This window comes from Mesocricetus auratus, unplaced genomic scaffold (assembly GCF_017639785.1).
Source record: "Mesocricetus auratus isolate SY011 unplaced genomic scaffold, BCM_Maur_2.0 Super-Scaffold_100676, whole genome shotgun sequence".
NCBI lineage: Eukaryota > Metazoa > Chordata > Mammalia > Rodentia > Cricetidae > Mesocricetus > Mesocricetus auratus.
Genome location: NW_024429266.1, coordinates 35,152,243 through 35,170,206, shown reverse-complemented (window position 1 = coordinate 35,170,206; position 17,964 = coordinate 35,152,243). Strand labels below are relative to the sequence as shown.

Sequence of the window (17,964 nt, the reverse complement as noted above, 5' to 3'; positions counted from 1 at the left end):
ATCCACATTAAAAAAAAAGAAATAAAAGCCAGGCCTGGGTGTGCAGGCTTGTAATCCCAGTGCCGGAGAAGCAGGGCCAGGGGATTCCTAGATCTTCCTAGCCAACTAGTAACTATTTCAAAAATAAACAAATACTCTAGCTTCCAAGTGCACTTGCACACGGGCACCTCCACACATATGCTTTATAAGAAGTGCCATGTCCTTCACATCACTGCAAAATGTCACCACTGAGGGGACTGAGTAAAGCGCACATGCATGGGCTCTATTTGCACAATCATATAGTTATTACCTCAATAAGAATTCTTAAAGAAAAACAGCGAGAGAGAGAGACAGACAGACAGACAGACAGACAGACAGACAGACAAAAGACAATGCTCTAGATCCAGTGTGGTTTCCTAAAGTAAAGACAGAAACAGAAAAATGGGACATTTTTAGAAAAATTGTTTCAGATTTTACTTACTGTAAAATCATGTATGTCACATGTTCTGACTCTCCATGTGTAAACAGCTTCTTCTGCACAGCCTGACAAGTGTCACTTACCTAACAACCATTTCAGAATTATTCCTTCAGAATTACTAATAACTGGACAATAAAGAAAATAATAGGCGGGAGAGATGCCCAGTGGTTAGGAGCACTGACTGCTCTTCTGGAGGACAGGAGTTCCATTCCCAGCTCCTACATGGCAGCTCACCACTCTCTGTACCTCCAGTTCCTGGGGTTCTGACCCTCTTCTGGCTTCTCCAGGCAGTGTTCATACATGCTGCACACAGACACACATGCAGACAAAACACCCATGCCCATAAAATAAAAATAAATTTTAAAAAAGAAATTGCTGGACATGGTGGCTCATGCCTGTAGTCTCAGCAGTCGGGAGGCTGACACAACAGAGTTTCCATGTGTTTACGGCCAGTTGGGGTCACACGGTGAATTCTAGGCAAGCCTGGGATACAGTTAAAACCTGTCTCAAACACTCAAAAATTAAATAAGTTAAATTGTACATTTCACTTTTAAAACTAATAATACAGGTTAACTTTACTGCACTATCACCAAGAAGGTGGTCACTATTCAAACATTCCTTGACTAACATGTGAGGTGTTTGGGTCATGTGGTTCTGATGATGACTCTTAATGCTTTCTTCTCCCTTGTCCTCAAAGGCACAATTAAAAGGGAGGTTTGTATTTAACTCACCAGGTGACACGGGCTTCAGGGTGGCATCAAACACTAGCAAGTCTTGCTTTTCTTCACTGAACTCAACACGGAGAATGTCACTAAGAGCTCCAACAAGTTCTGTCACATTTAAGAACCCTAACTGCTTTGGTGAGAGTTGCTCTTTAAAAATTAGCTGTCATTAAAAAAAAACAGAAAAGCATGAAAATTCTGGATATATGTTAAACAAGGCTTTAGTTTGGAATTTGGCAACCTAGATACTTAAAAGTTCAGTGAACTCACCCATAAAAGCCTGTTTCACTGGCAGCCAATCTAGCCTAATCACTGAGCCCCAGGTCCCAGAGAGAGATCCTTTCTCAAGACACAAGGTGGACAGCTCTTGAGGAATGACACTCAAGACTGACCTCTACGAGCCACATACATATGCATACATGTGAGAACACACACAAATAGGCACACACATAAGCACATACGTCTGTGCTGTTCCTAATACCAAGTTTCATCTCTTGAACCAATCACTTCCTTCGGGAGACAACACTACAAAGGACTGGCCCCTTACAGGGTAGTACCACTGTGGAACAGACCTTGACACATGATACTCTGATGTGCCGCTCGATGCTTTATGACTTCTCCCACAGAACATTTGTGAAAGTAGGGGTCTCTGGGTCAGGCATCATTTATAGGCATCAACAAACCAAAGGAAAAATGGCCAGGCCAGGGTGGGGCAGGGCAGGGGTGGTGGCAAATTAGAATTAATATCTCTATTTCTTTACCTTACATATTAAAACTTCTTTTCCTTTTATGTTTATCAGTCTCTAATAGTTTCCCAAATAATTGTGTATATTACTATGGGAACACATAACTGAACATAAAACTAGGGTAGAGAGAAATAAAAATATAAACAAGTAGCTGCTTCATTTTCTAGATTGTTTTTTTAATTGTGTCCGCACAAGCGCCAGTGCTCCAAGCAGCCAGAGGTGTTGGGTCCTCTGGAGCTGGAGTAAGAGGCTGTTACAGGCCACCTGACACAGTGCTGGACACTGAACTTGGGCCCTCCAAGCTATCTTTCCAGTCCCCAAATTAGTAATTTTTCATAGTATATCCAAAAGTTTCAAGCAAATATTCAAAACAAGTCTCAAGATAGGGAAGAGGATAAAATGGATGATGTGGTGATCAAAGTTATATATATATACACATATATATATATATCAACAATAAATTCATGGTGAAAATTCTCACAAAAAGTCTTTGCTCACCCCCAAATGCTTCAGTCACCTAGCAATTACCTCCCTAGAAATAATTATTGTTACCACTTTTGTATAACTTTCCAGAGATTGTTAAAATGTAAGTGTGCTTTAAGATATATAAGTCATGAATCTTGCTTTTTCAGTTGCTATAAAGGTCATTCCATATTATTATCATTATATGAAACACCGCTTAAGGGTACTTTATAATTAGCTGAGTCAATTCATGGATATGTTAGATTATTTTATTCTAAATCTTTTGGTATGCTTTATGCTTTACTGGCTCCCTACAATGAGCAATAAAGTTGATACCATTCCACTTCCACACCCCTTCTTTTCCAGAACCCCAGTTCATCTTCACATTTTAAAGCCAGCTGGAGGTCTTCATTTTTGCTTTAAACAGTAATATGCTTTAATTGGTAAGAGAGTTGTCTTTTAGATACACTTAAATGTCTACTTTATCCTTTGCTCTTCAATCCTTCTGGAAGACTCAAGTTCTAATCTAGCATCGTTTCATTCAACCTAAAGTATGTTATTTGCCATTTCTTACTATTCATGTCTATTTACATTTCTCTATTTTTGATTATCTGAAACGTCTTTATAGGGCCTTCATTCTTGATACTATTACTGGATATAAAATCAAGACTGTATATAATGGGTGTTCCGTTTTTACACATCTCTTCTTGGTACTGTCACTCTTTAAAAATATGTTAATCATTATTTCAATGTTCCAATAGTAAGTCGTAAAAATATTCTTCCTATCCATAACCAAATACTTGTTACTGGCCATATCCTTAACTATCATAATAATAAAAAAGCAACTAAAACACAAAACAAGGTGATGTAAGTGTTAAGAGCACAAACTTAGAGGATCCAGTAGTAGTAGCAAAATTTGTCTGTCATAAGAAAATTAAGTAATACAAAGAGTAGGCTGGTGAGAAGAAAACACTTACCTCAAATTCTCCAAGTAATTTAGAAATAAATAAACCTTGTGGGAACTTAGATACAACCTAATCAACAGAAAATAAAACAGATAAAATTGGAACATTAATAGACAAAATTTGTTTTCATTTCAGAAAACATTACCATCATAAATTATTTCATGTCGCATATTTGCATCATTTTTGGATGTGGACTTGTTTTAATTATAACACAGTATAAAAAACTTTGTGCCTTCCTAAATCTTCTAGATATATTCTATATAAAATTCTAATTCATACATCAAAGGGAAATAAAAAGTAAATATCCCTTTAAAATCTTGTGACCAAGAGACAGCCACTGCTGCATTTCAGAAAACGTCCTTAGAAGGGCACACACGCATGCTCCATTACTCATCATTTCACATGAAAGGACAATGCCAACCATGGCAGTCTGAAAACCCTGCTTAAGTACAGCAACCTGTGCAAGCACATTGCCATGGAAACCAATGGTGACATACACAAACACTCTTAGGAGCCACATGACAATCCTTTATCAATTAATACTTTTTCTTTTATTTTTGGTGCTATATTTATCATGAATATCCTTGAACAAACAATTGTTAGGCACTTGTTCAAGTTTCAAAAACAACAATGAGAAGGTCCCTGAGTATCAATTTTATGTATCTCCCACCAAAATCACAGTAACTGAAGTGAGATAATGTAAGACAATGGGAACTATACTGGCATTTTGCTTACACAGATCCTCAAGACATACTTACTATACCATCTGGCCCAATTTCTAACAAATGGGTTTCTACACTAATAACACAAAAACAATGAAACGGGCCAATCATATGAAAGTGTAAATCAGTACTAAGGACATAAGAAGGTAGCTAATGTAAAAGTGTCATGTAAAATGTGGCTGAAAGTAAAGCTGTCTGCACAAGTGTCCACTTATTCAAATCTTTTAGACTACTGCTAATCACTACTAATGCAGTGATTTTTTTTAATTAATTTATTTATTTATTATAATACAGTGTTGTGCTTGCATGGCAGAAGAGGGCACCGGATCTCACTATAGATGGTTGTGAGCCACCATGTGGTTGCTGGGAGCTGAACTCAGGACCTCTGGAAAAGCAGCCAGTGCTCTTAACCTCTGAGCCATCTCTCCAGCCCCCTAATGTAGTAATTTTTATCTTCAACAAATCAAATGTTTAGTGCCTCTGAGAGCAATCCATACTACATAAATTTTCAAGGGACTTCAACTCCAAAACAGTTTAAATAGTCAAGGTCCAAAGCAACTTGAACTTTAGCCCCTCACAGATCCTCCTAAGTGAAACATGGAACATAAGCACATTGGGCTGTACAAACTATTTGTATGCAGGAAAGGAAACTGGATTAAACAGATCTTATACTATTTGTCAACAATGATTTGTTGAGCAACAGATGAAAGAAGGGAAATGGAAGAATCGTTTTCTAAACTATTTCACATTAAAATTTTCAGTACAATTTTATTTACTGCTTTCCCTGATTTAAAAATTAGTATATATATATATATATATATACATATATATATATCAAGATTTTAGAAAAGGTAAGGTATAAAAACAAAAATGATAACTTGTGGTGATATATTATTTATGATTTACTAAAGCCACTGGAGATCAAAATGCAAAGCTAGCCACAGCCATAGAGCCAAGCAGTGGTGATACATACCTTTAATTCCAGCAGCCATACTAGTTAGCCATAGAAACCAAGTGGTGGTTGACACATACCTTTAATCCCAGGACTCAGGAGACAAAGGTAGATGGATCTCTGTGAGTCCAAGGCCACTCTGGGCTACAAGAAAGTGAATCAGTCTAAGAGTAACAGAGCTCATGCCTTGAATCCCAGCACTAGAGACAGGAGTGATATGGCTGCGTGGAGAGAGGAATATAAGGTGGGAGAAGACAGAACTCAGAGCTTTTAAAGCCTCTGAGGATTCCTGGAGATAGGATTGCCATTTCAGCTTGGTTGAGAGGTAACAGCTATTGGCTTGGCTGCTCTACTTTTCTGATCTTCAGCTTGAACTCCAATATCTGTCTCTGGGTTTTTATTATTCATGTTACAATAACCATTGTAGGCAATTGAATTCAACCAGACATGAAAACCAATTATTTTTGTTTCCCAGAAATGGAAAATACTTACAAATTTTATCTTATGTTTTAGATCTGGATCAATAGTTCCACCAGGTCCAATTTGGGCAATAACTGATTTGAATGTGTTCTCCAACTATGAATAAAAAAAAGTCAAATCACTAAAAAGTCAAAGATAAATGTCAGCAGTATATAAAAGGAAATGAGTTTCAATCAAATGAGTCAAATCCTGTTCTTAAAAAGTGACACCAAAGGTCACAGAAGTAGCTTAGTGATGACGAGGACTTGCTGCTCGCTCTTGCAGAGGACCTGAGTTTGGCTTCCAGACTTTGACCTCTGTGGGCATCTACACTCACATTAATACACTCACACATAGACATATAAGCATACACATAGTTAAATAATAAAAATTTTAAGTAGTGCTGAAACATTTTATATTATATCAAATACACAAATAGAAATTGTGTGAAACTAGACACTGAGGAATATTCCATGATAAACACCAACATTATCTAGGCCAGATTCTGCAGTCTTCTGGTAATCAGATACTCCTGTCCAGAAAAGATGCTCGCCATTCATTTTCTAAAGTACTTATTAAATACTTAGTGGCTGCCTAATGCCTGGGAGGCACGGGCTGTTGGAAGGTTCCTGAAAGAAAGGCAGGAGCGTCGAGTCGGGCGTAAGTGAATGAATGCCCTTTCCTAGAGAGCAGCGGGAAGCTCCTTTATGTACCATAAGCGAAGGATGAAAGAAATGGCAGGGAAGGGAAGGGCTGTGTGTGGGGCGGCGGCAGTTTTAGTGCTCTGGGAATGTGCAAGTACAGTCCTCTCCTAAAACCGTAGCTGAAGAGGAGGGCGGGTGAATATCTGAGAGGTAGACAGTGTTAAGGAAGATGGCCGCCACTAACCTCTCCATGCACACCCACATGAACGCATGCATAGCCACACATGCATGATGCACGCACGGACACACACATGTACTCACTCACACCCTGTGTCGAGAACAAGGTAAAAGTTTCCACTCACACCACTTCTCTTCATACTAGAGAGCCTCGCCTATGTGTAAGGGGAGAAACGGCAGATATACGGAAAAGAAGCAAAACTGGGGCAGGAGAGATGGTTCAGCGGTTAAGAGCTCTGGCAGAAGTGGTGCACACTTTTAACCCCAGCACTTGGGAGGCAGAGGCAGGTGGATCTCTTGAGTTCAAGACCAGTCTGGTCAACAGAGCAAGTTCCAGGACAGCCAAGGCTATACAGAGAAACTCTGTCTTGAAAAAGAAAAAACAAAAAGCAAAAACAAGAAGCTCTGGCGGCTTCCTTCCCAGGGTTCAGTTCCCAGTTCCCAGCACCCACATGGCACATGGCAGCTCACAACGGCCTGTAACTCCAGTTCCAGGAGATCTGACGCCCTCTCCTGGTCTCTGAACGCACCAGGTGTACACATGATGCACAGACATATGTGCAGGCAAAACACACATACACATAAAAATAAAAAAGAAGTTAAAGCTGTCTTTTCAACTAGGTGGCATCATGAACTTTGAGAAAGCCTCACCCTTACAAAACAGCCACCAGAATTATAGGAAGAGTCAAACCAAGCTTATTAAGTACCTTGACTCAAGGTTGACACATGTTATATGCTAGCAATGATTTTTTGAAAATATCATCTTTAATACAATAAAAATATGAGAGGTATAGAAGTTTAATAAAATGTATGCAAGCCATATACACTGAAAACTATTATACATTACTAAGAGAATTTAAAGATAAAAATAATGAAGAGATGTGCTATTTTCTTGAATTCTTAGACTTAATATTAAAAGAATATTTTCCTCAAACTTCCCTATAATATCTAATGCAATTCTAATCAAAACCATGAGATTTATTTTTGATAAAAAGTCATCAGGTTTATACACAATTAAATACATACATATATATATGGAAATGTAAAAATGTAGAAGAACCAAAACAACCGTGAGTAAGAACAAATCATAGGACTCAACTTTCTAACTTCAAGCACATAAAGTGGCAGTGATCTTGCAGCAGGTGGTCACGAGGCGTTTCACTGTGGAAAGCATGCCTGCCCAACACACAGCACCACCACACTGCTATCCTTAGCCAAGAAAACTTCATAGCTGCCTTATTATACAAAGATTGATTTGAAATTGGAAATAGACCCAAATATAATCTAAATCCCAAAAATTCTAGAAAAAATATAGATATTTTTTTGCTATTTTGCATCCAGAAGATCTATTAGGTAAACAAGAGCCATATGAGAAAACTCTGAAAAATTAGATTGTCAGAATCAAAGACTTCAATTTTACAAAAGACAAGATTAAGGAAAGGAAGACTGGAGAGAAGGTTCAGTGGTTAAGATACTGGCTCTTACAGAAGACCAGGTTCAGTTCCCAGCACCCACCTGCTGGCTCACAACCATCTAGTTCCAGGGGATCTGACACCCTCTTCTGGCTTCCATGGCCGTCAAGCACTCACATGGTACATGCACATCATACAGGCAAAATACTTATACACACAGAATAAAGTAAATGTTTCTAAAAAATAATTTAAAGAGTCAAACCATAGACCAGGAGAAAATGTATTCATCATATGTAATGAATATCATGTTAAAGGATATATAAATTATTCCAGTTTAATAAAACGGCAACCCAATATTGTAAAAGAGAAAGTGACTGACATTTTTAAGACAATGTACAAATGTCAACCATGTGCATAAAAAGATACCTACCATGATTATTAGATATATTTTCAGCATAAAATCAAATGACATGATACTAAGCAGTCATGGAGGTGCAGACATGGAGGTATCTGCCCAAACCTCCCAGAAACAATGTGGCTGATAAAACCTCTGCTCTCCCCTTTCCTAATCACTGTGACCACAGAACAGGTAAGTGACACCACAGTCAATGAATGGTTGGCATCAATCTTTTGTTTAATTATTTTACCATTTTATGTGTATAGGTGAATGCTTTCATGTATGTCTGTGGCCTTGTGCCTGCAGGGGCCAGAAGGAGACATCAGGTCCCCTGCAATTGAAGTTACAGACGATTGTGAGCCACCACAGGCGGGTAATTGAACCTGGGTCCTCTTCAAGAGCAGCCAGTGCTTTTAATGACTGTACCACTTCTCCAGCTCCAGGTTTTAACTTTTAAAAGGTCAACTTTCCCATCAGCTCCAAGTGACAACACTCTGAGCTCAAAAGCTTATTTTTGGTATAGCTCTATCCCTGGGCTCCAGCACCTTACCTGGTTTAATTTTTCCGTGTGGTTCAACCTTGAAGTCTCCACTGCACTAAATGTGGGCATCTTCTCCATGTTCAGTACTGGCTTTGATGGTTCCATGTTTGAAGTGGGTTGTGAAAAGCGTGTCTTTGTTACTGGGAATCCAGTAGAATACGACCCCTGTTGTTTAATTCTAAATGGCTGAGCAAAAACTTTACCTTTTGTGAAGAAAGAAAAAACAAATAGTGACCAGCAGTTTCCCAGAGATTTCTATAGAAAAACACTACTGTGAGCTAACAGCCCTTGACTTAGAAGAAAAATTAAGGGAAAATGTATATAGTCAATAAAACTTAAATACTATGGGATTAGCCATTTATCTTTTTTAAATACTAAGAAACTATGTTCCTGAAAAGACTGTTGCTCTCTAAAACTCCATATAAGGTCACCTGAATATAACTGAGAAGTAGCATTTTATAGGTAAAAACCTTTAAAACTGTATTTCATTTCAAAGACCAGACAGACACTGTCCAACTAAAACATTTGCATAGAACTATTCTTCTCGTGATGGGTGATCAATCACCTACAGAAAGGGAAGAGGAAATGCTACAAGGTATGATACAGTCCTAAAATACAAGTTCTCATCAATATCGGGGAGTGTATTCTGGAGTACAACATGTATCCCTGAAAATCATCACGACCTGCCTAGTGCTTTCTTACCCCAAGATCAAGTTCACCAAATGTAACAGTTACTCCTGAAGATATGAGAGATGAGCCATAAATGGAAAATGTGGACAAGTCAATCACCAGGAAGGAATATCCACTCCCACTGTTGAGGAAATGTGTGCAAACTGCTTCCCATAATATGGCTTTTGTCTGTCTTCCTCTTCCAGGGCTGAAGAACAACCCAGGGCCTTGCACATGCTGGGCAAGTGTTCTACCACTCCCTTACACACCCAGCCCTTGTAAGCTTACTGGCACAACTGAGTCTTCCTAAGTCTGAGTCCTTGAAGGAAGCACACTGGTAAGGTTGAGGTACATATCCCCAGCACAGTTCCAGGACAGGCAGAGGGAGCTACATCACCCACCAGTTTAAATACTGCTTTGTGAATCCATGACATACTCTCATGGATCACTCAGATCTAAATAGCTTGGGAGAAAGGGGTCAGAGAAACAGGCATAAAATTCTCTGCAACAGGCATCCCTTCTCTGACCAGTGTATATTCTGTCTAGGGCCTCGAGTGGTGATTACATTACTCTCGGCCCCATCTACCACATAGTGCAAACTTATTAAATTTCAGGCTCTCTACAGATCTTGCCTCATGTAAGGTCCTCCACACAACTCCAAATCCTATGTATTATATGTACTTTGGAGATTGGAGACCACAGTTTATACAGATCAATTCATTTGCCTAAGATTATTCAACTTGGAAATGGAACACAGCTTTTAACTTTAACAAACTCATGAAGCTTAACCCTTCAATTCCCTTTCCATATATGCCATATATGCTCATCTAGAGAACAATTTTAAAAAATATTGTATGTGTATGCACGTATGTCTGTGTAACACATGCATGGTTAGTGCCCACATAGGCCAAAAAGGAGGTTGAGATCCTCTGTAAGGGGAGTTACAGACAATTGTGAGCTGCCCTGTGGGTGCAGGGTACTGAATGTTGGTTCTCTTATCTGCTGAGCCATCTCTCAAGCCCCACAATTATTTTTTCTAATTAAGTTTTTTTCACAATTTCATATATGAATACTGTGTTTATACCATTTCCACTGCTCCCTCACCCCCTAGCTCTTCCCATGCCCCCCCCACACACAGATGCGCACATGTGTGTATAAATACAGCCTGCTGAGTTCATTTGGTGTTGCTCACATGTAAACATATTTAGGGCTGACTGCTCAGGATTAGAAAACCCATCATAAACTGGGCAGTGGTGGAGCACAGCTTTAATCCCAGTACATTAATTGCCTGCAGCCCTTCATCTTGGAGTGGAGCCTTCTGAGATGTCCCCATCACACGGACACATCAACTGTTGCTGTGCTTGTGGGATCTTGTTTTGTGACTATATTTTTGAGAGTGTGTGGGCATGACCCAATTTCAATGCCAACCACGGGCTTACCTGCTGGCCATCCTCGCTGCTTTTCCTCTGATGCAGTCTTCTTTAGTGTCAACAAAGAACCTGCTCTGGTCTGCTCTACAGAAATGACATCTGAGGCTGCATTGAGCACTTCAAACATAGAGAGGAATCCATACTGCATGTACTGAAAGGACCGTCCGAACCGCTTGGCAAACGCCTTTTCGAAGTCAGAAAGGAGGACAGGAGACAAGGCCAGGAGGTCTTTCAGCTCACTCTTCACAACCGCTGGAAGAATAGGGGGCACCCTCCCGCGGTAAGGCACCCGGCCAGAGCAAACACTGGTCCTTCCCTTTTGCATGGAGTTTCGGACCTTATGGCTCCTTCTCTGCTTTGCAACTAAACTTGCTATTCCTTTGGTGGATTCATCTGGAATGGCTAAGGAGATATGGGAGGAAAATCACTTTCAGGTAAAAGGCATACTTCACTTATCTTTTTGTACCTGCAATTGTACAAGCAATTTTTAAGTCTCCAGGGAGCTGTTTATGTAAGTAATATGACACAGAGTTCTTGGTTCCACCATTTTTACGTTCTGACCAACAACTTCCTAACTCCTCTACCAGAAGATGCAAAGAGCCCACTGTGTTATTACTGTTATTTGGTGCCTGAAATTTTTGAGACTCTAGAACTGAAGATCAAACTTGCCTGCAATGACATTTTCCTGTTCCATGAAATTTAAAGTGAGTTTTTAGGAATTTAAAAATCAGTAATCTGAAATTGTGCAAATATAGTTTTTGTGAATATCCATTTTTCTGGAGGGGACCTGGGAGGTGGTGTTGCTTTGTTTCTCCTTTGCTCTCTTTTTGCCTGCAACCTCATAGACACCAATGACCACAACCCGATGACCTCCACTACCCTGGGAAACCGGATAACTGTACAGCTAAAACAACTCTCTACTGCATGATATGTTTTAATTATAAATCTTGTAGACCTTTCGAAGTCTTAAACGTACCTTTCAGTATTACGGTGCCATCCCCACAAGGGCAGACACTGACCACATCAGGCATATCCAACACCAGTTCCATAGTAGACCGATATCCAAGGATTCGGAGCGGCAGATGGTTACCAACCATCAAAAGGTACTCCTTCTCCAACTGCTGTGGGGTCAGACCATCTTTAGTGGAAATAAGAAGTGACCTTATCTCTTTCCTCAGACAGTCCTGTATACGCTCTTGTTCAGACATTGTGCTATAGGATTTAAGACCGAAAAAAAAATTGCTTTTAAGAGTGGTCAAACCCATGACGGAACCAAAAAAAAAAAAATCAAAAAAAAAAAACAGAAAAAAAGCCTTTAATAACCATCTATGAGATATAAAAGCTCAGATGTGAAACTTCTAGATCATTAAGGCTGAAGCAATACCGTGAGGGTATTCACAAGCCCTCCTGCCACACTCACTACAAACCCCAAAGCTCGGCTTGTAGGGTTGAGCCTTCCCAATCATTGCCAATGGCTGGTGTGACGTAGCAGCTGGGCCTGGCTGATTAGTGCACTTGCTCAATTACATTCTCAAGCTCCCCAAGGGGCGTCATTCCCTACTGCAACTCAGTCTCAGCTGGAATCTCTCAGCTACTCTGGGAACCAAGGGTACGAGGCCGCGATGCAGGAGCGAGCCAGAGAAGCGGGAACCGACCGCAGGCCGCCCCATCTCCACGCTCCGCTCGAGCGGAGGCCCGGGTCCCCTCCCTCGGGCGGGTGTCCCTCACCGCCCCAGCGGGCCTTCCCGTGACCTGAGACGGGGAGGCGTGCTGAGGGCGGCGGTAGCGCATCCCTCTGCGGCCCGCCACTACCTGTCTGCGGCTCTCCGGGCTCGCTCGCCCGCACCCGCGCTGCCGTTGCGCGCCGCCCAAGCCCGGGGTGCTCCGGGAGGGCCACGGAGAAGCCGAGCCGGCGAGGGTGTCGCGCGCCTGCGCACCACGGGCCGTCGGGCCCCGAGCACCGCGTTCCACGCGAGAGGGCGCGGCCGGTGTGACGGTTAGTGGAGCCCGCCGTGCGGGAGTGGCTGAGGCGGGTCTCCCCCTCCGAGGCGGCGCTGCGGGAATGCCACGCCCACCTCCTCTGCAGCCGTGGGCAGACGCAGGTGTGGCCGCTGGCCCGCCCCACATCCGCACGAGGCAGGGTCGTCCGGTCCCCGGGCAACTGCGGTGGAAGTACCTGCGGATCTGGTTCCACCCAGCCCGGTCGGACCTGAAGATGTGCTCGATCCGCTACGTAGGACTGCGATTATCTGAAGAAAAATTAAGAACGAGTCTGGTTCTGGCTTGAGAACCACTGCTGAGTTAGGATCAACTTTGACTCCCAGAAAAGAGGAATGGATGGGTAGGAGGGCTTTTGGAATGAGTGAAGAACATTCCAGTGCAATGGAATTAAGAGAACTGGGGTGCTAAGGAAGATAATTTTATATGGATAGATTTGCTGAATTTGTAGAATAAACCAAATTGACGGACTCCTCAAAAAATTAGCAAGTAGAAATGCAGGGGATGAATACCTTTCTCTTAACAATCTGCAATCAAGACCGATAGCCTCCAAAACAATACAGAGAAACCCTGTCTTGAAAAACCAAAAAAAAAAAAAAAAACAATATGCAATCATAAATGGACAAATGAAATGGTAGGAAAGAATTCAAATCAAGAGACCGGAAGCCAGGTGACTAGCACTTGGGCGATGGAGAGAGAGGAGAAACCTCAATTGGAGACCAGCTGGTTTGCATAAAGCTGATAGAAAGCACTCACACACACCCTCTGCCCCAAATCCGTAAGTGAATATTCCAAGAGAACAAAACGTTCCATCAATGAATGAGGAATTTTAAAGAATCACTTAAAAAACAAACTAGAAAAGATGTGTATATATGTTCTGTTTACAGTAGAGGAGTGGATGATTAGTAAGTTAACAGAAAAGGAAATTCTAAGAAGATGGACCCAAGTGTTGTAACATTTCAGTGACCAGTCTTAGAAAGAACATACCTCCATATTTTAATGGCCCACTGGGTCCTCAGAACAACAAAAATCCCTTCTTAGACAAAGCTTAGGAGAAAAGGAATCAAGATTTTAGGTAGAAACAACTATCAGCCAATGGAAAAATCTACCCAGTTGGCAAAGCAACATTAAGAGTGTAGTTAAAATATTTTCATAAAAGATTCAGAAAATATTTCACTGAATGACTCCCACAAAAAATGATCAATGAATGATTAATAAGGATATTATCCCAGCGTCTCATACCCAATAACCTGGGCTAACATATTGAGTGCTAGGTATTCTGTACAGATTAATTTTACTCCTAATAACTGAGATAACTTTTTTGAAAAAGTAACTTATGTAGCCCAGGCTGGCCTCAAACTTAATGAGATTCTCCTGCGTCTACATAGTACTGAGATTACAGGTGTGGATCACCACGTCTGGCTTTGATGCAGAATATAAAAAAGAAAAAGTGGTTGATGGATAATGTTCTAGTTTCATTTCTGTTACTATGATAAAATACCCTGACAAGCAACCCAGGTAGAAGGAGTTTCATTTAGTTCACAGTTCCAAGTAAGAAGCCATCACTGTGGAAGTCAAGAAGGAACCTTATACAACTTGTAACATCTGCAGTCAAGAGTGCAGAGAGAATAAATGCATGCATGTCTAGTAACCAACTCATTTTCTTATATGGTCCAGGGTTCAAGCCCAGGGGATGGTGGCATTCACATTCAGGATGGGTCGTTCTAGCTCAATTAACCAAATTAAGAAAGTCTCCCACAAGCCAACCTGATCTAGTCACTCATTCATCTTCCTACATGATTCTAGGTTGTTATCAAGTTGACAAACTAACCATAACAGGACTAACCATAACAGGTAGTAAAACAATATGATTGGATTTTTAAAAGGGTTTTGGAGGGGAGAGGGGAACAAGCATTAGCCATATGAAGTTGTGTCATTAAGGAGTAGCATCTTCTATTTGGAAAGAGCTATAATTGGGACAGCATAGGCACCATTGCACTGGAGTTTTCCCTTTATGATGATACTTCTGCAAATCTCCAGAAATACTGCTTCCAATGTACTTTTTTCCATATCACTTTGTTTCCTACCACAAATACCTTACTCTGTGAGGTCAATGTAGGAATTCCACCCACTCCTAAAATTGCTTATTCCAACAATTCATTTGGCAACTAGGACTTGTAACTAGATGATAAATTCAGTCCCACTATCCCTATGCAAAGGCGAACCTGAACCAAAATGCCATTTATCTCCTAGGCCATATAATTAAAATAGTGATAGCATACAATGAATGCAATTATCAATTTTGGAATTGGCAAATGGTGACCACCACACAGCTGGAGTATTTTCTTTTCTCTAGAATAGCTATCGGTAAGAGCTCTCAAGGTCTTTGAGGAAAGCCTGCATGTTTGACATTGTTGTGTGACAAAACTTCCTGGGAGATACAACTCACACATCTACTCACCCCAGATACAAAGCCCACAGCAGACCGAAGAACGAATACCACCAAAGTCCAGCTTGGCAAACCAATGAGTTTTATTGGGGTTTCTTACAGGAATGTGGGCAAGGGGTCACTTACAGGAGCAGAAATGGCTGAAAAGACAGTTGTCCTTACCAAAGCCCACTCCATGGGTGACAGCTCACAAAAGCTGGGAAGCTACAAAAGCTGGGAAGCTCGAACACACCACAGAGCCTGTAGGCAGCTCAATATGGTCCTCTCAATTCCTTTCCAAGTGGCTCAGCTGGTCTAAATGTCTTGCATTCAGCTCCGCTGATTTCTTTTTTCCAGGCAGCTGGACTTAGTAAGATCAGGGAGGAACTCTAAGCTTTTATGGGTTACTCTAGCAGAGAGGGGGGCCGGATGAATCTGGTCAGTTTCAGGGACTTCCTTGAAGCTATATGTGTTGTTTACCTTCCTGTTTAAAGAGCTTTCCTGCAGGATGGAATGTTTCAATTTTGTAGGAATTCATTTTAAAGGCTGTGGACTTAGAATCTGGAGCTAGTACAATAGGGTAATAAGTCTTGTTTTTGTACGATGTAAGAAGTCTCTATTCTCAAAACAAAGTTTGTGTTTTGCCAGTTTTTGTTCACACACACACATACACACACACACACACACACACAGTATAAATGAGTTGTTTGTGAGTTAATTCCTTGGGCCCCACATTTAACTAGTACCGGGCCAATCGCCCATTTGTTGTCTGGTAACTAACTGCCTCCACCTGGTCTCGTGCCAGCACTGCTTCCAGTCTGGGAGTGAATTTCAATTGCAGCTGCTCCTACAAGTAGAAAATGATAGGGAGCTTTTTGACAGTGTTGGCAATGGCACCCAGTGCCTTTGTGCTTGTTAGGCAAGCATGGCACTGTGAGTTACAATATCAGCCTTAGAGAAACTTTTCAAGATCACAGAGAAGGAATGGTGATTTAGAAGATCAATCAGTATTCCCACCTCTCAAGCTTTTGAACACAAAAGCCCAGTCTGGGCCATTGATACCTAATCTGTTGCCATAACGATTACTTCAAACTTTTGACATCCATTTTAAGACATCTTAATTCACTATTACCCCACCATGGAAGACAACGATGCTCTAGTCCCATTAAAACTGTAAGTTTTCATATATAAACCACCTCTGCTCCAGCACAGGCCTCTGCATTAGCCTCTTTAGAGGTGAGTGGGGGCAGGGGTCCCGTCTCCTTCTTCATTCTATTCCCATAGCGCATGTTGGACCACAACTTTGCTCTTTGGTTATCATTATACAGTTCTGTTTCCATCTCCTTATAGACTCCTATAACAGTCCACATTTAGATTTTTTTAACCTTTTCTTTCACCATTCACCGCTTATTATAAAGCATTCTGCCTTTTTCTCACTAAGGAACATGTTCAAAATGCAGAGCCCCAAGCTCTAACCCACCTGCACTGAATCAAAGAGGATGCTGGCTTCGGTAGTGATTTAGAACACCCTCTTCTAGGAGGTGGGTCTGCCAGAAAAACTGTATTCATGACCAACTGTACCGAGCAGTTGGTGGTGCACACCTTTAAATCTCAGCACTTGGGAGGCAGAGGCAGGAGTGGTAGCATTCAGGCACCTGCCCTGGCCTGTCCTTGGGAACCAGGTAGAAAACAAGCATGCTCTTGCCAGTACTCAGGCAGTACTCTGGCCTGCTCAGGGTCCTGACTACACTCTCCTTTAAGAGGCGGGGCCTCTCACCCCCCTCCCTCAGCCCCTCTCTTCCCCTCCCCTCTGTTCTCTCTCATACTCTCTCTCCTTCCCTTCCTCACCCCCCCTCACTCTCTCTGCCCCTTCCCTTTCCCAGTCTCTTCCCCCAGTAAAGAAACCCTACACATGAGCCCTGTTGTATGGCCTGACTCCTTCCAGTCGTTTTTTAAATTATAACAAAAAGGAACTCTGAGATCGAGGCCAGGCTGGTCTGCAGAGTGAGTTTCAGGACAGCCAGGCTACACAGAGAAATCTTGTCTCAAAACAAACCAAAGACCAACTGCCTTTGGTTTCCTCTCAACTCCTTTATCAAACCCCACAACCTCAAGAGATTGCCAGGTGCTTATATGGCTTTGCATATAGATACAGAAAATCATCCTATTATCTTTCACTGGAAACATTTCCTCAATCCACGTCATCCCCATCCCAAAGCCTAGGATCAGGCCTTTCATCAGCATCACTTCCCTAGACACTGCTGTTCTCCCTCAGTTGATCAGTCTGACATCTGAACATTGAGAAAGTCAAATTTAACACATCTTATAGCTAATGCCAATAAGTTCTGTTTAAGCTCCATGAAACAATCTGTATAGATACATGCCCACCCCTTCTTCTCTCTGGATATCAAATTTGAAGGCACTAAACTAAGCATAACATCTTACCATCTTTCCGCCCCTTTTCATCTTGCTACCCTCCCAGCTGCCCTCCCTGTTCCTGTAGACGTCAGTCTCAACAAAGAAGGAGTATGCAGAATAGTTTCAACAAAGGTATGCACAGCATTTTCAATTAAAAAGGAATCTGAAGGAAAACATCAGCCTCATTATAAACCATAGAGGAGGCTGCTCAGCGGCACTCACTGCTGACTCTGCTGGCCCTTCCCAACTCCTCCACCTTCCAGAATGCTAAGTCGGCCCTTTCATCAGGGACCATCATGCATTTT

The 17,964-nt window shown here is 41.5% G+C and overlaps 1 protein-coding gene across 2 annotated transcripts in view; it reads right to left on the bottom strand.

The window, feature by feature from the left end:
* Positions 1–12,749, bottom strand: part of Tdrd5 (tudor domain containing 5) — a 44,962-nt gene extending 32,213 nt beyond the window's left edge. For both annotated transcript variants that reach the window (XM_005071307.4, XM_021227875.2), the window contains exons 1-7: positions 12,628–12,749; positions 11,792–12,027; positions 10,825–11,217; positions 8,726–8,919; positions 5,519–5,602; positions 3,365–3,421; positions 1,189–1,342 (exon numbers count right to left, since the gene is read on the bottom strand). In XM_005071307.4, the coding sequence (XP_005071364.1) occupies positions 1,189–1,342; positions 3,365–3,421; positions 5,519–5,602; positions 8,726–8,919; positions 10,825–11,217; positions 11,792–12,023 (1,114 nt within the window). In that variant the 5' untranslated portion in view covers positions 12,024–12,027; positions 12,628–12,749. The remainder of the gene's footprint in view (positions 1–1,188; positions 1,343–3,364; positions 3,422–5,518; positions 5,603–8,725; positions 8,920–10,824; positions 11,218–11,791; positions 12,028–12,627) is intronic.
* Positions 12,750–17,964: the final 5,215 nt, after the last annotated feature.